Source organism: Nyctereutes procyonoides, unplaced genomic scaffold, assembly GCF_905146905.1.
Source record: "Nyctereutes procyonoides isolate TBG_1078 unplaced genomic scaffold, NYPRO_anot_genome, whole genome shotgun sequence".
Taxonomy (NCBI): domain Eukaryota; kingdom Metazoa; phylum Chordata; class Mammalia; order Carnivora; family Canidae; genus Nyctereutes; species Nyctereutes procyonoides.
The window spans coordinates 22,182,623-22,209,478 of NW_026575048.1; the positions used below are offsets into that span (position 1 = coordinate 22,182,623).

The 26,856-nt window shown below is 52.9% G+C and overlaps 1 protein-coding gene and 1 long non-coding RNA gene across 4 annotated transcripts; both read left to right on the forward strand.

The window, feature by feature from the left end:
* Positions 1–1,175: 1,175 nt before the first annotated feature.
* FOSL2 (FOS like 2, AP-1 transcription factor subunit) lies at positions 1,176–25,777 on the forward strand. Of its 3 annotated transcripts, none has more exons than XM_055326964.1 (4): positions 1,176–1,616; positions 12,625–12,876; positions 18,450–18,557; positions 21,039–25,777. In XM_055326964.1, exons 1-4 carry the CDS (start codon positions 1,191–1,193, stop codon positions 21,555–21,557), a joined length of 1,305 nt encoding a protein of 434 aa, XP_055182939.1. In that variant the 5' UTR covers positions 1,176–1,190; the 3' UTR covers positions 21,558–25,777. The 3 variants fall into 3 exon arrangements, with proteins under 3 accessions (XP_055182939.1, XP_055182940.1, XP_055182941.1); XM_055326965.1 differs by having other exon boundaries at positions 1,547–2,478; XM_055326966.1 differs by lacking the exon at positions 1,176–1,616 and adding an exon at positions 3,476–3,590.
* On the forward strand, positions 3,602–5,842 carry LOC129510752 (uncharacterized). The gene is made up of 2 exons (XR_008664684.1): positions 3,602–4,525; positions 5,083–5,842. It is a non-coding gene; the product is annotated as an uncharacterized LOC129510752 (long non-coding RNA).
* Positions 25,778–26,856: the final 1,079 nt, after the last annotated feature.

Consider the following 26,856-nt stretch of genomic DNA (forward strand, 5'->3'; position numbering starts at 1 on the left):
CAACTCCCCCACTTTACAGATAAGGAAACTGAGGACCGGATCTGTGACGTGTTACAACGCACAGCGCTTCACAGAGTTCACGGTCCTCGCACATCTTCCCGTCGGGTCTTCACGGGGACCCTGTGGGGGTACAGAGGGCGCCGCTCAGAGCTGGGTAAAGCAATGCGTGGACCAGAACCCAAGCATCTTGACTCCTAGTACAGTGCTCCCCCGATCGTCTCTGCAGAAGAACTGAAGTTCCAGAGCTGACAAGGGCCCTAGAGGGTCACCTTTCCCGGCCCCTTCATTCTATAGGAAGGAACCGAAGCCCAGAAGGGTTAAGGGACTCTCCCAAAGTCGCACAGCTCGTAAATAGCACAGCCTGGCGTTCGTCCTCCGAGGTCTGTGCTCTTTAACCCGCACCGCGCCCCGCCCCACCAGGCGAGGCGGGAAGACCCAGGAGTCCAGACTCCTTGCTCCCAGAACTTCCCTCCAAAACAGCTGAAGACTTCGTTGGGGCACACCCTCTCCCGGGCCTCCCTCCCTTCCTCTTGTTTTTTTTTTTTTTTTTTTTTTAAATTCCTAGCAGTCGAAGTTTGCTTCTAACGCCCGATCACTATTAGATGCGTCCTAATTGTCCCATCCAGAGAGAGGCCGGAATATCTCGACCGGTTAATTTCGTCTTCAGGGCTACTCCTAACAAATTAATTGTAGGGCCGGAGGAAAAAAAAAAAAGTCTGTGTGTGTGTGTGTGTGTTCGGGGTTGGGGGAGGGAAGCAGTGGGCAGCCAGCCACGTAGGGAAAAATAGGCAGGTCGGCCCCGCCCGGCGGCGCCGCGCCCCGCCAAGGCCCGGCCGCAGGGCGGCGCGGGGACCCTGCGCGCCCGGGGCGCCCGCTGCACCGGGCGGCGCCGCGGAGGGCGCCGACGACCGCGCTCGGCCGCGCCCTCCCTGAGAGCGGCTGTGCGCGCCCGGCTCCCGGCCTCGCGGTGGCGCCGCACCGAACCGCCCGTCTCGCTGTGCAGGCTGTGATTATTTTGTAAAATCCGGCGCCCAGGCCCGCGCGGCCGCACTCTGGGGGCCCCGCCCCGCGCCCCTTCCCAGGGCGGTGGAGGGGGGAGGCCGCGGCGCGCTCGGGAGCCGGCGAGGGAATCCCTCTCCCTCCACGTCACCCGAAAGCGAGGGAACCCGCACTCGCGTCCTCTAACGCAAATGACCATCTTTGGCAACGTGCGCCAGTGGAATAGACCAAGGGCGCTGGGCCCGGGGGGTGCGCGGGGGCGGGGAAGGGCCGCGGCCGCCTCGGCGCCCCCGAGCCGCGCCGCCCGGCCGCTTCGGCCCCGCCACCGCCTCCGTTCCCCGCGCGGGCTGCGCGGCTGGCGTCAGCGCGGCCGGGAGCCGGGGCACCGAGGGGAGCGCTGCGCCCGCCTCCTCCCGCGCCTCTTCCTCCTCCTCCTCCTCCTCCTCCCCCCCCCCGCCTCCCCGCGCGCTCCTCCCTGCAAGGTGGAGTCTGGGGTTGACGTGAGTGAATCCACATGGTACAGGGGCTGGAGAATAAAGAGTGTGGAGTTGAACTCGTGCCATTGTAGTGACTCATCTCGGGCAGAGCGCAGGGGCTCCGAGCGCAGCGACGAGCAAGTGAGCGGCGCTCGGCGGGCCCGGGAGACAGGGAGAGAGGGAGAGAGGCGCGGCCGGGCGAGGCGGCCCCGTCCGGGAGCTGGGCGCGGGGAAGGGGTGCAGCCGGGCGGCGGGCGGCGGCGCGGGCAGCGGCGGCAGCGGGGGCCGCGGGGGCCGCGTCCCTCTTAGCAGCGCAGCGGGCACCCCGCACGCCGGGCGCGGGCTCCCTCTCCCCGCAAGTGTCCGAGCGGCTCCGAAACTCCGGCGGCGACTCCGCCACAGGAAGTTTATTCTCAGCTCCTTTTCTAAAAGGAGGAAATAGAAGTTTCTCCCGGCGGGCAGCCTTTCTTTTCGCTTTTTTCTCTTTTCCGCCCTGTCTGAAGTCGGGGGGCCCCCCGGACCTGGCAGGCGTGACCCGCCGGGCTCCCGTTTCTTTCTGATTTCCAGCTTTTGATCGCGCCGGCCGTCCCGGCTGGGCTCCGGCTGCGCGCGGGAGCGGGAGCGGGAGCGGGAGCGGGAGGGCGCGCGCGGGGAGGGCCCGGGGACCCGCCGGGGCCGCGGCGCTCCGAGAGCAGAAGCGCCCCGCGAGGCCCTCGCGAGGCACGGTTCCCGGGCTGTCGCCGCCTCCCGCCCGCGCCCGCCACCGTCGCGGAGACGCCGGGGAGCCGAGACCGGAGCCCCAGGCGCGGCCGCGGGGAGCGAGCGCGCAGCAGCCGGTGCGCGGCCGCGGCGAGGGCGGGGGAAGAAAAACACCCTGTTTCCTCTCGGGCCCCCACCGCGGATCATGTACCAGGATTATCCCGGGAACTTTGACACCTCGTCCCGGGGCAGCAGCGGCTCTCCCGCGCACGCCGAGTCCTACAGCAGCGGCGGCGGCCAGCAGGTAGGTGCGGGCCCCGGGTGCACCTGGCGGCGCGGGCGGACCCCCGCCCCCCTCTCGCCGCCACGGCCCCTTTCGCTCTCTCTCCCCGCGTTTTTGGCTTGGCGAGGACATTGCTACCGGGTCACCGTTGCAAGTTTTGGATTTTCCTGTTGTCCTGTGTACCCTTCTTTTCCCACCACTCAAAAAAACAGAACAAAACAAAACAAAACTGGAGCGAGGAGTGGGCTAGAAGAGCCGGCAGAACGTTTCTTTTCCTCACACTACGTTTACCCAGACTCGCTCCTAGAATTCCAACCCCCCCGCCCCCCCAGCGTCGCCTTCGCAGGAGCCTGTTAACTCCTCTCCCAGAAATCCCTCCCTCCTTCCCCCTCACTCCTCCGTGGTGGGCAAAACAAATCTTTGCCCCCACTGGCCCCTCCCGACATCCAAGGACACTATTCCTGTGGGAAAGCCCTCTCTCCCTCTCTCCCTCTCTCCCTCTCTCCCTCTCTCCCTCTCTCCCTCTCCCCCCCCCTCCATCAGTCTTAATTTCTGAAAGAGGTTAGGGATTCGGAAACATGGTTGGGCTCCTTCAAGTAATCCAGAGTGAGGGCGAGGGTTGTCGCTCTGGGAATAGGGTGCGAAGGTCAGGGGAGGAGGAGGTCAGCCTCGAGAGGCTCGGGGCCTGCCCCTTTGTGTCCCTGCGCCCATCTCTCTCCTGTTAGGGTCAGAGAAGGAACTTGTGCTGCCGCCAGAAGGGGCACCTTGACGGTCTGGGGGGGGGGGGGTGTACCTGGGGCAAGGACCTGCAGAGAGAAGTGGGGGGTGGGAGTGAAGAGACCTTTGCTTAGGCTCCTGGGTGGTTCTGGAAGCGGAAAAACAACTTGTTTCTAAAGCAGCCGGACTGGTTTGCACTGGAAGGATTGTGCCTGCGATCTGTGTCTATAAATACCAGAAAGGTGCTGGTGGGGTGGTGGTGCTGGTGGGGTGTCTGCCCTCTGTAGCAGCCACCCCCCCCCCCCAGGTTTCAGAGGGAGCTGGCTTAACAAACACGGCCACTACAACCTGAAGCCCATCTTGGTCAGGATCTGCGGAGTCTCTAGCCAAGTTGGCTGCAGCCAAGAGTTGCTCTGGTAAGGCAGTGGCCTTGGCTTCTTAGAAGCCAGCCAGCCAGCCAGGAGGGACTGGGGTGGGCTTAGCCCAGTGGGGTGGATCCTGCCAGAAAATAAAATGGAAAAACGGCTCTTTGGGATCTGAAGAGGGATACCTTGTTCCAAAGTGATTCCCCATACTTGGTGAGTCCCCAGAATGGCTTTTCTCTATGTCCCCTGCATCTCCATAAGCGCCCACTCTAGAGAACCTAGTCTGTGCATTGAGGGGGTGCATTCAGCACCCCTTTAATAATGAGCACCAAGGTGATGAGTTTTAAATCTTGTCCTAAAAGCGATTTTGTTTGCTTTCCAGTCCTGTTGGTGATTTTAATTGAATCCAAATAGCATTAGGCAATGGGTTGGAGTCATTTATACCCATTCCCTTACTCTTCAATTCAGCAAGCTGCCAAAACATCCCTCTCTTCCCTGGATCCAAAAGAGATCATTTGATATCTTGTCCCTCTGCTGCTGTGGGTTTTGTTGTTGTTGTTGTTGTTGTTGTTTTGCTTTATTTTGGTTTGTGGCAGTTATCACTGTAATATGACAATCTTGCTGCCTGGCTTTGCCCAGACCCTGGGGCCCGAATGGGAAGTCAGACCGGACATCAGTGGCCCAACTGAATAATCTGTGTCACTAGGGCTTTGAGCCCAGGATGTGAGCGGAGGCAATTCCCTGTTTTGGAAGAAAATCAGACAGGAAACCAGTGCTAGGAAGAAGGAAGAGAACTCAGTCCAGCAGGGTGTAATGGGGCCTCATTACCGAAGCAAAAAGCAGCTGTGGGCTAATTCCTAGCATGCTGTAACACATGAGGATTTTGCAATTAGTAATAACTAGTGCACGGGCTTCTCGCATATACGCCTGCCTGCTTGGCCCGGCAGCTTGAGTGAGGTGCCTTTCAAACCAGAGGGATTGGCAAGGTAATGCGGCTTTGGACAAGTTTCTCAGCCTGTCCACTCCTATGGAAGGGGGTGTGAGGGGGGGGGAGGTTTTTCCATCCTGGCTCCAACTTGGAGCAAAGCTGTTCTGTGGTCCTCAGGATTGACTTGAGAGGCTTTTGTTAACTTCCCAAGTCTCTGCTAGGACCCCACCCGATCTGGGGCTCAAGGTAACTTTATTACATACCAGATACAACTTGTAATCACTTTATTTCTCTCCGCTTCCTTGAAGGGGAGGCTTTCCTGGCATTTAGGGCTGGGCCTTCCACCTTTGTGGCCTCTCAGTGGACCAGTCGGTATAAGAGAGAGGGTTCTCTGGTTTTTCCCTTGGGTCAGTGAATATTATTTTTTCCTGATCTGTTTGTTCGTGGGGCCTCATATTCCCGATAGGTTTGTTGCTGTGTACTCAACCCAGAATTTTCTTCTCTCTTAGCTTAATAAAGCTTGATTTTAACACATGGCCATGAGTTCCAGGGACTTCGGAGGGGTGGGGGGGGCAGATAACTCTTTGTTAAAACCACTCTTCTTGTATATGGCAGGAACTTGAAGCATGAAAAATATTTCCTGTTCCAGTTATAGTTTTAATCTCAAAGGTTGGTCATTGGCAATTTTATTTTGTCAATAATAGTTGCATACACCTCCCCCTCCTGGCCTTTTCTGTTTATTGTTGTTGTTTTCTCTCTCTTCTAACTTTCCTAGGAAAACACCTCCCAGATATATGCCCTGCCTGGCTGCTCGACTATTACCGCTTCAGAGCCTGAGCATTACGCAATCAGCCAGTTACACAAACACAGGTCATTTCATAACTTGTTTTCATCAGCTGGGCCCCCTTTTAATGAAAAAACAAAACAAAAACAAGACCCAGAACTTTTCCAAGGCTGCCATTTGTCTGTTCCTCAGATAACTTGTGAAAATAAACCAAGAGGGACAGTTCCTTTCTGGAATCAAGGAATACCAGACTAGCTCTCGTCCTCGGCAACCGCCCTTTCCCAAGAGACAGACAGACACACACACACACACACACACACACACACACACACACAAAATTCCCCGGAGTGAACTTTTGCCAACTGTACCAGGCTGGGACATTCCTCACATCAAAGAACTTTTACCAGAAATGACTGTGATTCCCAAGTCTGTCCCAATCACACCTCTTTAGTGCCCCCTACGGGACATTCTTAGAAGAGCTGTCTGGGGAAGGTATTTTTCCAGCCTCAGACAGTGTTAACTTGGTGAGTTTTCGGAATTCTTAGGATTTTTTTCTTTTTAATTCGGGATAAATAAATGCCATATATTTAACAGTGGTTCGCTAGGAACTGCGTGACTTTGAAATGCAGTTTTTTTAAAAAAATTTGTTCTAAATAAAACCTGGTTGAAAAAGGAGTGCTTTTTTTTTCTTTCCCTATTTCGATGTTGGTCTATTCTTTAGGGTGCCAGGAACAATGTCTTCAACTTCCCAAGGCTTGTTTTCTTGATGTGTTTGTATTAGGACCCTGGGGATTGTTTGGGAGGGGGGGGGTCTTCAGAATTGGTGGGAAGGTGGGAGGTGGATATTAAGGGTTTGGTGCCCCTCTCCCCCCCCTTTTTTTTGTCTTTGATCTTGTAGATGTTGTAGATTAGGATCAAACGAAATGTTATCCCAGGAATTTGTCTGTTCTACTGATTCTTGTTGGTGGAAGTCAGTGTCACTTTTTCATCAAAGTGAACTGGGTAAAGTAGCAGTCATGTATTGTCTGAGTGGCTGTTGAATTTTCCATTGCTTTATTTTTGCCTGCCTTATTGTTCAAGGTGTCAAGTTAGGAGCCTCTTTTTTTGTTTGTTTTGTTTCTATCTCTTTTTTTTTTAAGGATTTTATTTGAGAGAGCGAAAACATGGGAGGGGGAGGGGCAGAGGGAGAAACACGCTCCCCATGAACAGGGAGCTGAGCAGGGGACTGGATTCGGGGGTTTGATGCAGGGGCTCAATCCAAGGACCCTGGGATCATGACCTGAGCCAAAGGCAGACACTTAACCGACTGAGCCACTCAGGTGCCCCTTTTCATTCCTACCTTATGCAAACACACCAGAACTTATACACCCAGGTCACTGTGGTGCTCTTTGTAATTATTCCTGGAGGAGCCTAACCACTTCTTTGACTGCTGTGGCTCTGTCAGACTCACCTTTGACAACGCCCCTCTTTTGGAATCGCCTTCAGCAGATTCCTTCAAAAACCGTCCCTACTCACAAATCTTTGTCCTTTTGAGGGTGAGTTTTGATATTTGGAAGTTACTGAAAGATGGGACATAGAAGGAATTGAGTCTGCCATAGAAGGCACTGGTGATCCAGCTGGGTCCAAAGCACAGTGGGACCCCGAGGCATTTTGATCTTGATTTCAAGAGTCCGCCTGGGAGAGCAGTCACCAAGACAAGGCACAGCAAAGTAGGCACTTTTGCCATCCATACTTTAGATTCCCCGCCCCCTCTATTAAACAGGAATTAAGGTACTGGTTTTGAGAATTCATTGTGCTCTATTTGTTGAAAGGGAGGGAAAAAAGCCTCATTACTTTGTGGACATGTTGCATGTGGTGTCTTTTGATGGTCACTACATTTCAACAGGACAGCAGCTGCTTTGATTGAGGCGAATAGATCTGTTCCAAACCCCACTCGGTAACTCAATCCCTCTGACTCACTGGGCCAGAGAGGGAAGACAGGCATTCTCTTGCCCACCACCGTCTGTCTCTCCCTGGCAGTGACTTGGCCAGGCTCACCCTGCTGTGGTTGAAGGGAAGATCAGATGCCATGCCCTTGCACTGAGTGCAGAAGAGGGTACCCAGAATAGTGAGAATTCCACCCCCCCAACACCCCCCCCCACTCCCCTGCCATGCTTTAGAGTCGGGCTTCTGGCCAGAAAGAAACTGGGGAAGCTGGGAGGAACTCCGTACCGTCCACTTTGTTCCGTCCCTTGTTTTTCTTTTCTTCCTTGCTTTGCTTCACCCTGGCAGTTAGGATGAGGGGGAGAGGGTGGTTCTTCTGAGAGAAGCTGGGAAAGAGAGGAAGCTGACAGGAGGCTGGTCACCTGAGAGAGTGTGTACTTTAAACTTTGGGGGAAATCATGAGTTCTTAGGAGCTATTTCCACTGTGACACAAGTGGCTTTCTTCATCTAGGAAAGGTCCAAGTGATACCCAATGCAGAATCTGTGAAGACTGCTTGAATTCCATATAGAAGGCTTTGGAGAACATCCCCAGTTTAAAAAATAGCATTGGAGTCAAAGTGGACCTTGGTTGGGTGTCCTGGGGTGTTTGAGGCAGCAGTTGTCCTTTCTCCTCTTCCCCCTTAGCCAATCTCTGGTGATTTTGGAACTTTTCTTTTCCTATGCTGCAAATTTTATTTATTTTTAAGATTTTGTTTATTCATGAGAGAGACAGAGAGGCAGAGACATAGGCAGAGGGAGAAGGAGGCTCCCTGCGGGGGCTCTGATGTGGGACTTGATCCCAGGACCCGGGGATCACAACCTGAGCCGAAGGCAGACGCTCAACCACTGAGCTGCCCAGATGCCCAATGCTGCAAATTTTTGAAAAGGGGTTCTTAGGAGAAAGAAGCCAGTCCCTTTCCAGACAGGCACAGTCATACCTGCCTGCCTGCTGAGACAGGTCACAGATATTCATGGGGTTCATGGCTTGAGAGCTTGAGGGCCCAGTCTAGAATCAGTGTGATGGCAGAATGCCTGGCTGAATGGACGGGCCAAGAACACCGATCCTCAGTGCACCTCAAATGCCATTTCTGCCCAGCTCAGAAGTTTTTGGGCTAAGCCCTGCCCATGTCTGCAGGAAATGGGAACCCAAACCCTACTTCCTACACCCTGATGGAAAAGACTGTGGTTGTGACCCTTATTTTTGAATCCAAGGCCCAGCTGTCAAGTTCAGGAAGGTCATTTTCCCAAATCAAAAAGTGTTAGGCTGTAGGGACTGTTCTGACCTGATGAAGGTGGGTGATTCTAGGGCTCTGTGTTCTGAGCTGTGTTCCTTATAGGTTGTGAGAACAGGACTGAACAGCCCATGGCACCCTTACATCCAGGGACTTCAGGATAAAGAAGGGTTTTTATGATGCCCACAGACCCACAGCAAAGCTTATAAGGGCTCAGACTTCAGCTTTAGGGTATGGAGATTCAAACTGGTGAGTGAGACTCCCTGAGTTAAAGAAAGAGTTCTCTCTCTCTCTCTCTCTCTCTCTCTCTCTCTCTCTCTGGCTTTCTTATTTCCTTTCTTTTTTTTCCCCCCCAACCTGAGCATTAGGAGAGGGAATGGTCCTCTAGAACAGGGGTCGGCAAAGCGTGGCCCAGGTATTTTTGTAAATAAGGTTTCATGGAACACAGACACACCTGTTTGTTTATACTGTCCGCCGCTGCTTCCACGCTAGACGGCAGAGTTGAGCGGTTGCGACAGAGACCGCGTGACCCACAAAGCCCAAAATATTTACTATCTGGCCTTTTACAGCCAAAGTTTTGTCAAACTCTGCTCGAGGAGGTCGGTGGGGGCCACTTTGTCCTTTTATAGGCATCCCTGCCCTCCCAGAAGTCAATAGGATGACACAGTCAAATAAAGCATTTGGAGGCTTTGCCAGGCTGGAATGCCACTTGGCCACCGGGCGTCTTCCATCCTGTCCCTGGAGGAGGAGGAGAGCTTCCTTCTAAGGGGGCTGGAGGGCCCCAGGGGATGCCAGGGAGGTCCAGGGTCCCCTCCTCTACCTCCCCACCCCTTTCCCCGTCCCCAGGACACACCTGTGTTGCGGCAGGGCTCACTACCCTAATGCTTTCAGCAGAGAAACCCCATCTTGGTGTCTGTTCAGTATCAACCCTTCCACAGAGAACCATGACTTATCCCAGCATGACGTTTGACTGATTTCTGGGCCAGTTGTCAAAGAAGAGTGCCGGGCTGACTCCCAGGACCAGAAACTCCTAGCCTCACCTCCTCTCTCCTACACCAGGGTAGCTTTCTGGATAATACGTCTGGAGCTGAGACAAGTCACAGCTTCTAGATCTCCTTTAAACTTGTGGGAGCGTCTCAGAGAGGCTCCTCCAGGAGACAGAAGCCTTCTGGATCACAGCCCCAGGCCCCTCTGGGGATGGGACATTTTTCCCTGCACTCTTTAGAGCCAGTGTGTTATCCAGATGGCTTTACCTCTCTCTGAAACCAGTTGTACATGCACTTAGAGGCAGTCATTACCCAGTGCCTTGTTTTCACTGCTGTCTTGTTTTGTCTAGACCAAGCCATAGCTGCAAGGAATCTGGCTGAAGGCCGGGGAGCAGGTTCTATCGACCTAGCACGGTGGGCCTGGAGAGGCCCCAGGGGGACTGAGGGCCATCTACTTATTCCCCAGGGATCTTAGCCTCCACGCTGTGCTTCAGGTTTTTTGCTTGCTTCCTTTAGGCTGAAACAGGAGCTCTTTTGTTTCTTGAGATGCGGAGGGAGTGGATTTTCTTGGAAGGTGTCCTGAGAGAAAAGCTGACAGTTCCCTCACAGAGGTGCAGGGTCACATTAAACCCGCATGCTGGATGCCTCAGGTGTTCTTCATACCCGGAACCTAACCTAACTCGGGGAGTAAGATGGAATAAAAATGTTGGGTGCTTCCCAGGAGTGGGAAGCTGGCGGTTTTTCCTGGAGCCACCCCAAGCGGAGCGCGGAGACACAGTGACGCACCATCATGGCGGCGGCGGCTGGGGGAGGATGGTGCCGCCCGGCCTTTGGCGCGGTGTTTCTCAACCCTGGCTGCACGTTAGAATCTCCTCGGGCATTTTTTTTAAAGAAAAATACCTTATCAGAACCCCACCCCAGACATGTTATTTTAGAACTCTAATGGTGAGGCTGGCTCCAGCTTTGGTGTTTTGAAAAGGCTCCTCAGAATATTCTAATAGGCAGCCACGGTTGAGAACCACTGGTGTGCTTTCATGGCCGGTGATTACAAGGAGCTGCTTATAATGACAGTGCAGTGAGTGTGGTGTTCGGATTCTCCCTCATAGACAGGCAAACAGTCCTCCGTGGTTTTGCGAAGGCCTCAAATCCAGGTCTCCTGACTCCAGGTACGGCGCTGACTTCTTGCCACGTCCTCGCCTCCCATCCAGCCGCCCAGGAGAAACGTAGCCGTCTGGGCCTCTGGTGCTTCTGCACACTCGGCCACGCTCACGTGCTTTCAACACTCTGCCTCCCCTCAAGGCCTGGCTCGGTTGTCTACGTTTTCTCCTTGAAGATCATTTCCCACTTGGAATCTTCCTCGTTCAGTGCATCCTTCCTACACACACACACACACACACACACACACACACACACACACACACACGGCTCAGTCAGCTCCTGATAAAAAGCCGAGTTGTCTTTGCCTTCCATGATGACTCAGAATCTTTGGTACTTCTCTTAGAATTCCAGAATCTGTTGCATGGGTAACTTCACAGAATCCCAGAATTCGTTGCACTGGTGGCTCTCCTCGTGGAATCTTGGAACCTCTGGTGCTGGATTGTGCTTTCTTCACTGAGCCCCTTGCCCTGGGGCTCCTGGGGTGGTGGGGGGCAGTTTGAGAAGTGAGGCAGAGACATTCATTCCACCACCCAGATGAGATGGTCAGGCAGCTGGCAGGAGGGGAACGAGCAAGGAAGGGTCCCCAGGTCCCTCAGTTACTGTGAGGTGCTCTAAGCTTCACTTTATTAACACAATAGGAATCCAGGTGTCGTCACCCAGGACAGAAACAATGGTGGCAGCTGGCCTTGCTGTTAATACTTCTACTCCTGGTTGGGTCTGACCAGGCCAAAATAGGGGGGATGCTATAGCACCCATGCCAATGATAGCAGGATTTTATCTGGGGTTGGGCCTATGGGGCCTTCTGGATGAAAGGGATGGTCTGTAGGGGCTCTTGGCAGGGATGAGCTGATGCTCTGAGGGCAGTTGGGGTTGGTACCAGTGCTTGGGCCTGGATTTCGAGGAAGAAAAAAGCCATGCACAGCAGCTTGTGTTGTGCCACGTTTGGGAACCTTGGCCTCTTTATCAAGCTGAACTGTGTTTGAATCCTGACCCCCATGCTTATGAGCAGGGTTATGAGCAGGGTGGCCTTGGACAAATTACTTAATCTCTGTATGCCTAAATTTCTGCCTCTAAAAAGGAGATAATGGTAGTTCTTACCTCAGAGTGAGAAGTAATCAGATAATTGAGGTCAAACACTACCACAGTGTCTGTCATTTAGTAAGTGCTTAGTAAGTGACATTGACTTTCATCATGTCACCCACCCGGTTAGGGAAGGAAGAATTTGCAGAACCCTTATGTGGAGAGGGAATCACCTGAGGGTAAGCACTCCCTGAGGGGAGCTTTCCTCTGAAAAGCTGGAAACCTGAGAGGGAGTGTGTGTGGGGGCAGGGAGGTCCTTCCCTTCTTTGGCTCACTTTCTAGTAGCCTGCCCTGAAAAAAGGCCAAGACCAACTGCTAAGGAGCGTGACCCATTTTAGTGTTTGTACTCTGTCATCATCTTATATTTTAAATAGAATGCTTCCTGCAGTATGTTCCGGAGAGTTCTGCAACACGATCTGGGCATAAGTTGAGAGACAGGAAAAAACTCTGAGCTAGCAGCACTGATGTTTCCCACAGACAAATCTATGAACACAGATATGTAGGTAGAGAGAGAGTGTGTCTACTCTAAGCAACATGGTGGTCAAGGGCCGGGAGGAGGACAAGGACTTAGAGGGAAATCTGGCCACAAATGCTACCACTTTTCAGTCTCGTGAGTTGGAAGGCACCTTTTCGTGGACCTGGCCTCACCCTGGATCGGTTCACAGCTCCATCCTACACCTATTTGGGAAGTAACAAAAGCAGGTATAATAAGCTGTAATATGATTACATCTTCATGAGCCACCTGGAAATGGGGTCCCGAGGCCCTCAGGGGAACAGATTTGACATGGGGCCTCAGGAATAGTTAAGATCCCACTCATTCTTGCATGTCCAGGGAAGCCCACCGAGTGTTCTGAGCTTGGCCCCACAGGCAGTGACTCTGCTCTCCCTCCTGGCTCTGCATGTCCTCTTCTGCGGGGTACTTACTGACTCAATACTCTGTTTCTCCTCATTTCAGAAATTTCGGGTAGATATGCCTGGCTCAGGCAGCGCCTTCATCCCCACCATCAACGCTATCACGACCAGCCAGGACCTGCAGTGGATGGTGCAGCCCACAGTGATCACCTCCATGTCCAACCCGTACCCCCGCTCGCACCCCTACAGCCCCCTGCCGGGCCTGGCCTCTGTCCCCGGGCATATGGCACTCCCAAGACCCGGCGTGATCAAGACCATTGGCACCACCGTGGGCCGCAGGAGGAGAGATGAGCAGGTACAGCTCAGGTCAGGGTGAAGGAGCCACCTCGGTGGCTTTCGGAGCCTCATAACATGGAGTGTCTTTCCGTGTACTGGTGAGGGGCTGAGGCAGTGTCCTGGGAGCACTGAGGACAAGAGGGAGCTCGGGACTGGGGGCCCGTGACACTCATTGTTGGAAGCAGAGCTGGAGGCCCAAGACTCAGGCCTGTCTCTGTCATCTTGCTCATGTCCCTTAGCATCCCAGAGTCTCAGCTTCCTCAGTTGCAAAATGGGGATAATGGTACCTGCCGGACAGGACTTACTACCACGCAAATGAGATCACATGTGGGAACACACACTGTATGTGGTAAGGTGTCAGCAGATGGGAAGGATTGTTAGGGCCTGCCTACAGCTGTGTCCTTCCCTGATTCGTGGCAGAGGGGCTGCAGGCCAAACGGCCAACCAAATTCTGGCCGGGAGCTCTTGTGGATTGGTCCTTAATTGTCACCTGGTATCTGTGCAGGTGAAACACTCTGCAGACCCAAAGGGTCACCCTCCAGGCCCAGGTCATCCTCCTTGGCATTCCTGCTTGGTGTCCTAGGCCTCTGGCTTGGAGCAGGATCCCATTTCGAATACTTGGAATGCCCATCCTAGAAGTGCAGTAACTCTGGGGTCTTTGGAGTCTGCTCAGCTGCTTCAGCTAACAGCGTGTGATGGGGGGCAGGTCAGACATCAGCTTTGTCCTCCCTTCAAAGGGCTCAGCTCTGAGAAAGAGTCAGCCTGGCAGGGAGGGACACCAGAAAGCTGCTCTCTAGACACTGTCTACATACTCAAAAGCATGTCATCTGTGTTAGTAGTGAACCAAGATAGCGACGGGCCCCCTGATTCCCAAAAGCAGAAATCAGAGTCCTGCATAATAAGAGGGGATGAGCCTTCAGAAAGCTGCCTCTGCCGTCCTTCACAGATGATGCAACCAGAGCCTAGACAAACCTGCCTGGGGCCACTTGGCAAGAGAGTGAGGAAGTCTGGACCCAGTTCCCTGGACTCTCTGTGCGGTGCTCTTTCCACAGTACCATGCCCCCATGGATCCAGGGAAGGGAAAATACTTTAGCAGTAGGATCCCTCTTTGAAATGAAATATTAGCTTGGAGAATCACTCTTATCAGTTACCACCATCCACTTGCATTCTGGGATCCCAGGTCCACAGTTTCCCAATACAAAAACCTTTTGCACATGGGCTGCTGTGGAGAATCATGGATCCAGGGCCAAGAGTCCCCAGGATGCTTAGGATTACAAGGGTTCCTAATCTGAGGAACTGGAAGCATTCACAGGATCTCCATTTCTCTGAGGACAAAGCTGGGCCTTGCATCCCCTACACACTGGTTTATTCTGTTAATGGCAGGACCCCACAGGGCGGTGTGGAGAGTTGTGGACACTAATAGTTGCTGCTTGGGATCCCTGGGTGGCGCAGCGGTTTGGCGCCTGCCTTTGGCCCAGGGCGCGATCCTGGAGACCCGGGATCGAATCCCACATCAGGCTCCTGGTGCATGGAGCCTGCTTCTCCCTCTGCCTGTGTCTCTGCCCCTCTCTCTCTCTCTCTCTGTGACTATCATAAATAAAAAAAAAATTAAAAAAAAATTAATAGTTGCTGCTTGCGGTTGCTGGGCTTTTGCTCCTGGGGCAAGTGGCCGATATCTCCCTCTCCCCTACTGTTACTCTCCAGAATTGTAGTTGTCAACATTGCAGTAATGGTAATCATACTGTCCTTTATAAAATATGCTTCCTTCAGGAGCCCAAGGTGTCAAGCTTTACAGTCACTGATGAGCTGGTACCATATTGTGGAAGTGACCCCTAAGTGAGAGCCAGTTTTGTGACTTTCAAGCTAGCAGGACAAAACGTATGATGTGCTGAACATTCTCCATTCCTTTCTGGGCCAAGCTCACACTAAATTTAGAAGCTTGCATCCGGATGGGACTTAGGAGACCAGTTTTTCCAATTTCCCCTCTGTACCCATTTTACAGATGAGGACACAGGTCTGGAAAGGAGAAGGGCCCCGTCTAGGGTGACACCGTGAGTTAGTGGCAGAGCCAGGGCTGGGATCCACCTCCTCTGACCTTCAGCCCTGTGGTTTTCCCAGCATACCACCTAGGCGTGCCTTAAGACAATCTGTCTGGAGAATTTCCTTCCTTTTCTGAGAGGGAGGGAGAGAGCCAGGAGCATTTTATCCCACATCACTTAGGAATTCAGACAATCATCCAGCAGCTCGCAGGAGACCTGGGCAGTAGCATCCTGGAACCTTGGCTCTTTGGGTTCCTAGCCTGAGGGTCTTCCTCTGAAGCAGACTTCCACCTTGCTGACCTCTGCCAGGGAGAGGAGCCTGTTACCCAGAGCCAGCATGGTGCCTCGCTAGCCTCCTCAGAGCTTGCCCAGAGGCTCCTCTGAGGCCAGTGGTGGCGACTGAGAAGGCGGGGAGCAGGGAGTGTGTGGCTTGTGGGTAGGTACGTGGTGGGGCTGACACACTAGAGTTGTAACTCTGTTGGTGTCACCACCCCTCAGCACTTCCTATGCTGACAGCTCCCGCTAGCTGCCTCATATCTTACAGATAGGGGAGAGACTTCTAGGCTAATCAGGAGGCCAAAAGTTGTCCGGAAGCTGCCAAGGGGGAAGGGAAGCTAAAATGTACTACAACCATCTCTTCATCTTTTCTGCCCGTCGTCAGTGAAGGATGAGGGGCTTTTCTGGGCCTCCAGGGGAGCCCTGGTAGCCCTTTGAGTAGAGAACCCAGGACTGCTCAAATGCAGGACTGCAGCAGGGCCAGCAGGCTCTCTTGGTAACTGTTGGGCTCAGGTTGAGACAGGTTTAGGAGGAGCAAGTACTTAGGACCTCAGCCAGGTGGCCTCATGACCTCAGCTGGGCAGCCAACCCACACACACAGCAAAAGGTATCCAAGTGGGTGAACTCTGGATCTCTGGTTCATCTGGACTCTTTCAGGGCTCTGAGAAAGCATCAGCAAAGGGACCTCTGATTTATATCTTTTCCCTTCCAGCACTTTCTAGTAGAAAGGGCTTTCACACTGCATCTCATCTAATCACGACAGAAACTTTTTGGAAGATAGGACAGGTCCTAGCAATCCTATATTCTTTTTTTTTTTTAAGATTTTATTTATTTATTCATGAGAGATACAGAGAGAGAGGCAGAGACACAGGCAGAGGGAGAAGCAGGCTCCATGCAGGGAGCCCGACGTGGGACTTGATCCAGGGACTCCAGGTTCACGCCCTGGGCCGAAGGGCAGGCGCCAAACTGCTGCGCCACCTAGGTGTCCCGCAAACCCATATTCTAAATGGGAAATGAGGCTCAGTGATTTGTCCACAGCCACACAGAAACGCCGTATCTGTGTTCTGCTCTCAGGCCGCCGTGGACTGCTCAGAAGAGAGGATGTGGAGCCTCTGGCTTTCTGGGGGGAGGTGGAGGATTTCCGAGGCTGGGACTGAAGACAGGGCTTGAGGATGGAGGTGGAGCCAGGATGAACATGGGCTCTAAGAGCAGGCCTTTGGAAGGGGCCAGGGAGCTAACAGGGCCGTTACCAACTGGGCGGGCTCTCTGTGCCCCAGCTGGAGGCCACTGCAGGTGACAACAGAGGCAGTGAGGGCTGAGCTGGGCCTGGCTCTTAAGCCCAGTGCGGTGCCATCTGGGAGGTGGTGAAGGAGCATGGGGAAAGTGTCCCGGGAGTGAAGGAGGCCCCAGAGGCAGACGCAGGACAAGGCAAGGCAGGAACACAGCGGAAGCCCTGGGAGACAGGGACCTTCCTGGCGGTCGCGGGAAGCTAGTAGGTCTCCCTATAGCCCACTAGGCTTCCTGCCCCCACCTCGGGGGGGCCACATGGGGGCTGGGGGTGGATTTGAAAGTTGGGAAGGCGAGGTGAGCCTCTCTATGCTCTGGTGGCCTGATGCCTCAGAGAGAGGTTCTTTCTGAACAGTTAGTTGACTGGCTTGCTTCCATGCCAATGTTTGGAGCATTTGATGTAGGACTCTGGCACCTTGGTTGGGGCCACGGAGTTTCCTTTGTGTAGACAGGGTGGGGATCATCCTCTCTGATGCTGTGCCCTGCTTTGCCATCTTGGACATGACAGCAATAGAACTGCAGGCTGTGGCGAGCACTGTGGACTCTGACCTGGGCCCAGCCAGGACCACGACTCCTTCCCTCAGGGGGTGGCTGGCAGTGAGGCAACATCTCTCAATGGGGCACCTCTTCTCACCTCCTCCAAAAGTGGCTTTGGCTTTTTTCCCCCAAGTTGTCCCTTGAGGATAGGACCCAGATCTTATCCCACATGCAATCTTCTAAGCCCCCAGTACTGTGCTTGGCACATAGTAGGTATGCCGTCATTGTCTGAGAACTGCATGGGATGGCCTTTCTTTTGGAATTATTTTCTGCCTTGGCCCACAGCCATCTCCTCGAGTCACCTCAGCCTGCGAGGGGCACTGGGGTCACAGGAAGGGCTATATGTAAACAGAGCATCAGCACTGTGTTGAGCAGAGTTCTTGCCCTAGGGCATGAGTCACAGGCCTCTATCCAGCCTCCTTATAAGGAGCTAGATTGTAAACTCTGCAGGGGGATTTTTGTTCATTTGGTTCTCAGATAAATCTCCAACCCCTCAAACCATGCCTGGCGGCACATAGAAGTTTCTCATTTGTTGAATGAATGGATGTGGTGGGCAGCAGGATTGAATGTGCCTGAGGGCTCCTTCTCCTTTTGCCTGTCCTGTCTAGCCTAGCATTGTGCCAGGCACACTAGCGAGTCCCCCAGGTTGAACGTTGAGCAGCTGGCACTCTAGGAAAGGCAGAGGAAGTTGGGAGTGGGGTGGCATCCTTGGCTTACCCCCTGGCAGTAGAACATTCCCCCCTCCAGGGTGGTTCTTACTGTGGGCCTAGCTACTTAACCAAATGGGGATAATGAGGCTTGCAGAGCTGGCAGGATGGTGGGGAGGAGTAATTAGCCAGGGTTTGGAAGAAGCTATTTAATTGGGTGGGGCCAGGCCTGGCTGGTATGAGGGGACTCTGGGGAAGAGGCCCCAGCTTCTTCTCTCTGGCCTTGGCACTGAATCAGGGCTGGCATGATAAATGCTACTATCTTGCCTAGGCTGATGAGTCCCTGACACATGGCTGCCCTGGCCTCCCCTCAAACATGGGATGTCACCTTCCAGGGTAGGTTCAGCCCTAAGTGTCCTCCCTGGTGGCTACAGCAGTGAGCCACGTATTCTGGAACTGCCCATGCCAGCCAGCCTCCTCTCGCCTTTCTCTCCCTGCACATTCAAAAAAGGAAGGGTTTCTTTTTTTGTATCTTTAAAGGTTTATTGAGTTATTTGAAAGACAGAGAGAGAGAGAGAGAATGCGTGCACACATGAGGAGGACGGACAGAGGGAGAGGGGCAGAGAATCCCAAGCAGGCTCTACCCTGAGCACAAGGCCCGAAGTGAGACTCGATCTCACAACCCTGAGATCACCGGTGTGCCACCCAGGTGCCTCTCAGCAGAGTTTCTTAAAATACAGTTAGAAAATAAAAGCTGGTGGAGCATTTACTCAAACCTAATCATGGTCCTTGACTTTGGCCTCTAGCTGTCCCCTGAAGAGGAGGAGAAACGTCGAATCCGGAGGGAGAGGAACAAGCTGGCCGCAGCCAAGTGCCGGAACCGACGGCGGGAGCTGACGGAAAAACTGCAGGCGGTGAGGAGCTCTGCGTGGGGTGGGAGCACTTCTGGGTGGACAAGAGCAAGAGGCTTGGGGCTCCTGGCCTCCCACCCTCTCCTTGTCCACTAGTGGCCTAGAGATGAGTCAGGGTGGACAGAAACAGCCCTTCTTTGAACACATCGGTTTAGCACCACCCCAATTAAAGAAGAGAGAGGGAAGGGGAGAGGGAGGGAGGGCCCACCAGCCTGGGCCCAGGGAGGGAACCGACTCAATGACTCAACAGCCTCCTGGGGCCTAGCATCCTTTCTTACTCAGCACCTGAGCGGTCCCTGCTCTCGGACCTCCCGGGGCCCATGGTTGTCAGATGGTAGAGGGTGCTGGCATTGCTAGGCCCTGGGAGCCAGCTCAGTCCCAGACCTACCCCCTCCAGGGCCGTTTCCCGTGGTTCCCGCCGCCCCCATCCCTACCACCAGCAGGAGTGGCCAGATCATCCAAAGTGATCCAGTTTGGGCAGGGGGAGACCCGCTGTCTGGGCCTCTTGCACCTCTGCTGGGTTTTGAAGTTCTCTGGGTTTCATGGAAGTGAACATGGGCCAGCTGAGTGGTACTGTCTTGGGGTTTTCTCATATCCTTCATGGGCAGAAGGATTCCCCACCTCTGCTATGAGCCTGAAGCTGTCACCTTGATAGCTCACTCTGCCCACGTGAGTCACTCTCCCCTGCTGCCTAATTGCCCACACCTGGGGGCCGTGGCCCTGCCTTTCCCTCTTAAAAGCCTGACCTGACCAGCTTCACGTAACTCCCTCCAGGGCCTAGCCCTAGGATGGGCTGAATGGCGTGTGGAGGAAGCCCAAAGCCCTGACTCTTCTGGGTGGAATGTTTTCAAAGCAAAGACATGAGAGAGACTGTTGACGGTCCTTACGGTGACCAGGCCGGGGAGGGGCTTTGGAAATCACAAATTACCTTGCACCTCCTGTGTGACTTTGAATGCTCCTGGGACCCTCCACCTGCTTATAGCTTCCCTTTGTCCATCTGGGACTCGGAGCCCTCCCTCTTGGGGATTGAATATATACTGCATGAATTCCCCATGGCCCACGGGGAGTGTCCGGTGGAGGTGTGTGTCTGAGCATTGGCAGGGCAAGCAGACGCTCTCTGTCACTAGGTGAAGAGATCCCTTAGTGACCAGATATCCCTGGGTAGACTCCCCCAGTGGAGTCCTCCCACCACTTACCTTCTAAGGAGCCAGGTCCTCTGGGTCGAGCCTGGGTGCTCCCTACACTAGCCCTAGAATAGCCCCTCCTCCAGGGCGCCCTGCTTTCCTCTTCTCTCCCTCCCCCAGAAGCCTCACACCCTACTCCCCTGCCGCCCCACCCGCCCTAGCCACCCAGGCCCCTGAGCCACATCCTCCACAGGAAACCTCTCAGAAGCTCATGACGTTCGTCAGACCCTTGAGACAGATGGAAACTTTTTTTCACTGTGGAATATGCTGTACACTGCTTTGTGAAGCTCTGGCCCATATCATTGCATTCTTGAACAGGAATCTGTGTTCGGGGAAAAGTGGGAGGAGGCCCGTGACACACACCTCTGCATCTTTCATACCTGCTCCCTCCACGTGCTTTTGCTGCTTCTCTCTGGCTTTGTGTCAGAGGAAGGGGCTGAGTTCCTTGTGGGGGGACCCTGCCATCCTCACGTGCCTGCTCGGGGCCTGTCGGGTTCCTCATCTTTTAAAGCGCGGGGACTGAACGGAATGTTCTCTGAGGGTTCTGTGTGCCCTGAATCACATGCTTCAGAAATTAGAGCAAAAAAGGGAAGTGGGGCAATGACAATTTAGCCGGGACTGCTGGAGTGCTTCCTGCCAGCCTGGCGCCATCCTTGGCTCGTGTGTGCAGCTTAGAGTTCAGTGTTTCTGCACCCACAGGCGGGCTGGATGGGGTTGAAAGAGTGTGAGAAGGAGAGAGGGCTGAAACTACATGCCATGCTCCCTTACCCCACACCTCACTGTAAACCTTCAAGGGTAGCTGAGGGCAGTCCTGGCAGTGAGGTACCAGAGCATGGTAGCAGATGGACTCTAGAGTCAGATCTGTCGGGGTCAAGTCTGGGCTGCCCTACCTGCTTGCTCTGTGACGTTGGGCAGACTACTAAACCTCTCTGAACCTCAGTTTCCTTGTCTGCAAAATGATGGAAAATACCTGCTTCAGAAATCTTCTGGAGGATTGTTCTGCGGTGTCTGGCACAAAGTAAGCCCTCAGTCGTGGCAGCTAATTGTTGTTTCATCCTTCCTCCAAGCCGACTTTCCTCCTTTCTCAGTCTGGAGCTTTGGACATGAAAGTGATCTTGAGCCTCCAGGTCACTTAGAAGCAGTGGGGTCTGTGGCCAGGGTTGTGAGCTGGCTGCTTTCACCGTTGGTCCTCTGAGCACAGTTATGGTTTTCCCTTTCTCAGCTGGTTTCAAACCTCCCACCCCTAGCAGATCTCTGGCCAGTTCCTGTCCCTCACACACTTCTCTTTCCCCTCCTGCAGGAGACAGAGGAGCTGGAGGAGGAGAAGTCAGGCCTGCAGAAAGAGATCGCTGAGCTGCAGAAGGAGAAGGAAAAGCTGGAATTCATGCTGGTGGCCCATGGGCCCGTGTGTAAGATCAGCCCCGAGGAGCGCCGATCACCCTCTGCCTCTGGGCTGCAGCCCCTGCGTGGTGGGGGCGGTGGAGTGGGTGCCGTGGTGGTGAAACAGGAGCCTCTGGAAGAGGACAGCCCCTCATCCTCGTCCGCCGGGCTAGACAAGGCCCAGCGCTCTGTCATCAAGCCCATTAGCATTGCTGGGGGCTTCTACGGGGAGGAGCCCCTGCACACCCCCATCGTGGTGACCTCCACGCCTGCCATCACTCCGGGCACCTCGAACCTCGTCTTCACCTACCCCAGCGTCTTGGAACAGGAGTCTCCTGCGTCACCCTCCGAGTCCTGCTCCAAGGCTCACCGCAGAAGCAGTAGCAGTGGGGACCAGTCATCGGACTCCTTGAACTCCCCCACCCTACTGGCTCTGTAACCCAGCTCCCAGGGGGTCCTCGTCTCTGCCTCCTTCCCAGGGACTAGCACCTTCAAGTGCTCCAGGGCCGTGAGGCCAGGAGGGGGACCCTGCCAGAGAGCTTCCCAGCTCGAGGGAGACCTAGGTGGGGTTTGGTGGTGAGGCGCCGGAGGGCTTCAGCAATCTCTTAGAAGTCACAGGACCTCCTCCCTCATGCATCCTGCAAAGCAAATCCTGTTTCTTGAAAAGCCTTGGAGAACTTGGTTTGGTGGACTCAGGCATCTCTCCAGCTTCTGAAGAGCCTGCAGCGGGTGTGGACCAATCCTGTGCCATTGTTACGCTGCATCTCTGGAGTGACGGTGTCCTTCCCCACCCCGCCCGGCATGCTCAGTGCCTTTTGGTTTCACCTTCCCTCTCTTCACCCCTTCCTTCCCCCCAGTGTCAATTTCACTTCCTCTTGGTTTTTATCAAATTTGCCATGACATTTCATCTGGGTGGTCTGAATATTAAAGCTCTTCATTTCTGGAGATGGGCAGCAGGTGACGGACTCTTCTGCTGGGGCTGACTTGTCCGGAAGGGGACAGTCAATGTGCAATACAGAACCTTCCCTCCCTTGACACTCCTCGGTCCACCACCATCTCCAGGACCACCAGCAGGGCTCCCTGAGCTCTCAAGGAAATGCTGCCACCACTGGGAGGCTCGGAGGACCCTTCCTCCCCATCCTCGGAGACAACTTTTTGGAGGAGCGGCTTGGCCAGAAAACAGGGTGTGAGTGAGACAGCTGGGGCGCAGGTTGGGTTTGCCAAATGCCTAATTACCAGGGCAGGAATAGTGCCAACAAGCCACGCAGGTGTCCTAGGCAGCTTCCCTTACCTGGTGTCTTGAGCAGGACGTCTCCTATAATTACTGCCTCGCCATCCTGCCCCTGGACCCTTCTCTCTAGACCAGGGAGGCGTCCCTCCCTAGGAATCACATGTCGCTCCAGGTCCCTACTGGCTCTGCCCTACCCCAGCCTGGCTTTCGGGGTGACGCCACCCACGGAGATTTAATGAGCGTGGGCCTGGCCCCTCCCCAGATTGCTGCCAGGTGGCCCTTCCGGAAGCCTCAAAGGCACTTTTGCAGTGGATGGAAAGGTAGGGGAGGAAGGAGGGAGGCAGAGTGGGATTTGCCTCTCAGTTGGATGCCAGGCCTTTTCTACCTTCTGTGGTCCCCTACAATCTGATGGAGTGCTTTCTTTTTTATATACTCCGTCCCCCGCAGTGCTCTGCAGGTCCAGCCAGCCAGCTGTGAACCACTGGCCCAGAGCTGTTGCTAAGGCTTGGGGCTTACATGCCATTCCTGGGGGCTGCTGAAATCAGATAAGATGTATTGCTTCCCACTGCTGGAGAGGTGCCCCCTTCCTGTGGGGTAGGGAGTGGGGAGTCCTCCCGACCTCCTGCAAGAGCACAGCTCAGCATGGTCCCTGCTTCCCACCCCTCTGAGCCTTTCCCTCCTGAGGGCATAGCTCTGGCTGACCCCCTAGGATTGGCCTCTGCTGGGCTAGTGCCCTGGGGGACCCCCGCTGTTGTGATTCAGCTCTAGAGATCATTGTATGATAATTTAAAATTATATAGATATTATTTAAATCAAACCCAGTGGGGGTTAAATTTCAAAGTTCCTCTGGGGGAGGAGAGAGAGAAAGAGATTGAGAGAGCGCTGTGACATGTTAGCTCACACGCCCAGGCCTCAGAGCTGGTCCTTCCTGCCCATCCCCTCTCCATGCACTAGAATGGAACACGGAATGGAGCAGCAGATGCTCCAGATATACAGCCCGCTATGACCTGAAGGGATGCTTGGAAGGTTAGGCCATGCAGAGCGTGGAGATTTAAAAAAAAAAAAAAAAAAAGGATTTTGTCCAAAAATCCCTTAAAAATGTTATTTCCCACATTCCTTGGCTATGAGGCTGCCCTCCACGTTTCCCAGAGGTTCTGGGAGGGGCACTCCTTATTAGATTGGGCAATTGAGTTTCTGGCGTCTTCAGACTAATTGAAGACACAGAGTCAGCCAGGAATAGCAGGAGGTGGGCAAAGAAAACCGGGGTGTGCTCAGCTCTGAAAGGCTTAATCATCTCAAGAGGTATTTGTGGCCAATTGCGAGCTATTTGCTTCTTTTCTGCATATATATACATATATATTTGCATATATATGTATACATATTTCTTAAATGAAGCTGCTTTGGTGTTTTATTTCTAAAAGACCCTTTGTGTCCCACTTTGCACAGCACTGATCCCAAGGCAGGACACAGTCTGTGACTCGGGGCCAGGCTGGACATTCCTGAGACAGTTTGGCTGTTGTTCAGATTTCAAGCTGTGTTGGCTTTGGGACCAGCAGAAGGCCAAAATCTACCAATCCATAGGCTTTTAGAAGCTTCTAAGCTGTCCCCTTCAGGACCCTCTGGCTTTGTTCTAGGAGGTAGTGTTTGGCTTCCCCAAAGCCAGAGGTTATTTGGGGAAGGCTGAATATTCACCCCTAACTCATGAGCACGTCCTTCTTTTCTTCTTCTGGCTTGTTCTCTGAGTTCATGCACACACACCATTGTTCAGAATTACCAGACGCCAGGCCTGCTGCTTTCTCCTCCGTGGCTCCAACTAAAGGAACAGCTGCAGTGGGGGTGCCTTTGTGCTTGGGCTGGAAACTGCTGTGCTTCTCCTGTGTTCCCAGCCGTGAGGCAGCTGGTGTGAACTCCAGTTGGGCTGCAGGCAGCTCTGGGACGGCATAGGGCAGGCACTCCTTGACAAGCTAGTATGCACCACACAGTCCTCTCTGCCACCTGGCTGGCCTCTGGGATCAGTCCTCTTCCTGGCTGAGTGGTTGGGGACAGCTGCTGACACAGGAAAGAGAGGAGATCCCAGGTGAAGCTTAGGCAACTGCTGGAGCCAGCTGTAAGCAGAGAATTCACGGGGGGAGTTTTCAGAAAGAAATCATTGTTCTGCCTGTGAGAAAGGCCAGGTGTGTCCACCATGGCCAAACAAGCAACTCAGCCAAGAGCCATCAGAGGCTACTGCTTCCTTTTTCTCAGGCTTTGGGGAAGAGTCTCTGCTCTGCTCCCACTAGGCTCTGAGTCTAAGGGAGGGCTCAACCCATAAGCATTGGAACTTCTCTCCCCTTACCTTGATGGACCAGCAGTGCTTCTGCAATCTCACCATTTCTCTTTCCGGTCGGTCTCCTTCTGGATCAGATATCACATGGCCCCTTTAAGAAGGAAAGGAATAAGCACCTACTATGTGCCAGGCACTGTGTTAGGCACTTTTTGTAAATATACCCTCTTTAGGATAAGACTAAGGGATGAGGGTATCCCCTATTTAAGGCCCCCAAGTAATGGATGAATGAAAACACTTGGAGGTGAAAAGGTCTTTCTTCAAAGATCTGAGGCAAGATTGCCTTCAATCTGAGGTTGGTTCTCAAAGACCCCCCCCCATATCCTCTCGCCTCCAGACTTCTGTTCCCTCTCCCTCGTGATGTGCTCCTTTGCACTCCTCAGATGGTTGGAGGGGTAATCTGAGTCCTTATAGAATTTGTGGACCAATAGGATATGTGACGTAACTTTCTTTTTAAAACTTAAGTAAAGGGGTCTTGCTACTTTCTGCTTGTTGAGTCTTCTTGGCATTCATCTTAAAAGCCAGCATCTCACTATTTATTGACAGGTTGGATGTGTGCGTGCGTGTGTGTGTACGTGTGTGTACATTTCCAGGGTGCCTCTTGCTACTTTTAAAAATTCAGTCATCCCACTACTAATTTGACATCTTTTCATGCTTCTAGTGTTTTGGCCATACATCAACAGAGGGCTTTCATTTTCCAATGCTGATGTGTTCAGGAAAGGCTGGGTCAAATTTTGAGTGGGGGATAGGAAGGGGAGGGGGAGAAGAAATTGACATTTATTTTATTATTTATTTAAAATGTTTACATCTTTGTGTTGTACCAAGCCTGATGAGAAACAGCATTAAAATACTCGGTTCCTCTCTCCCTCTCTTTCTTCATTTTTTTTAAAAAATTTAGGCTAATGATGCTTTTTTTGTTCCTAAAATGATTTGTGACATGTGCTGTATAAACTGTATAAAATGGTTCTGTTTTTAAAGATGGATTGTCATTCCTCTGGGGACAGTGGTCACCAAAAAGTCTACATTGTAAGAGAATACAAGGAAAGATCCTGCCCTGTTCCTCAAAAATTATTTTCTCTGTATGATTAAAAGTTTATTCCATTTATTTTAGTTTGTGGTTACTTGATGTGGAGGAAGAAAATATTCGCCTTTGTATAAAGAATAGGTATCAGGGTGTCTTTTCAGCGAGAGATGTATATATCGTATTTTGGTATATAGTGGAAAAGCATAAGCTCTGTGCATCTGTATTTGAGATATGTCAATGATGTGGAGTAAAGTCTGCTATAAGATTCTGGAGGCAAACAAGTTGTACAAGATTCCTATAGCTCTACGGGGAATTGAATTACCTTTCTGAGCATCTTCTTCTTTTCTTCTTCTCCTTCTCCTTCTCCTTCTTCTTCTTTAAGTATTGGTGAAATGGTTCCATTGGAAAGGCTTCCAAATAGGCCTCTCCATGCAGGACCACAAGCTCAAAAGTCTTTGTATAGCTTTGAAAATTGAGGAGTAGCTCTGCTCTGAAGCATTTCTGGTGGTGTTTTCTGTTGTTTTGTTTTGTTTTGTTATTTTACTGTAATACAAGCCTACAGTATTTGCACTAAAGAAAGCTTGTTAGACAAAGCTTGCTGCTATGGAAGAAAGAACATATTAAAACTTTTTTTTTTTTTTTTGGTTAGCTTTTCCACTTTCAATTGAGTAGTTTTTGTAGAATAAAATGAATTAAGATTGAAGAGCCTCTGATGGTTGGTTTATTCCATCCTTTTCCCCCCTACCTCTCCTGTCACTTCTCTTTTTCTTCTAGACTTTTCTATTTTTGGCCTTGGGGATGGAATTGGTCTCTCTGGTGGATGGGCAAAGCAGGGAAATGGCTCTGCTGGAGCCTCTTTCTGCAACAGGGTGAAGTGGGCCAGTGGTTGGCACGTAATGCTGCCCCGACTCCTTTCTCCTGCTTGTCCCCTTGACCCTCTTTCAGCCCCTCCTAATCCTGTTCCCCCTTCTCAGGGCCTCTCAGCTAGCTGCCAACTACTGCCAAGGTATGAGCCAATAAAAGTTCAAGGTCCTGTCCCTTCCTGGGGGTATTTTGTTCAAACAGGTTGGCTCTGGAAACCCAAGGATCTTCAAAGAACCAATTAAATGTATCGCTAAGATTGTCCAGGTGAGCAAATGAGATCATGTGACGGAAGGGCC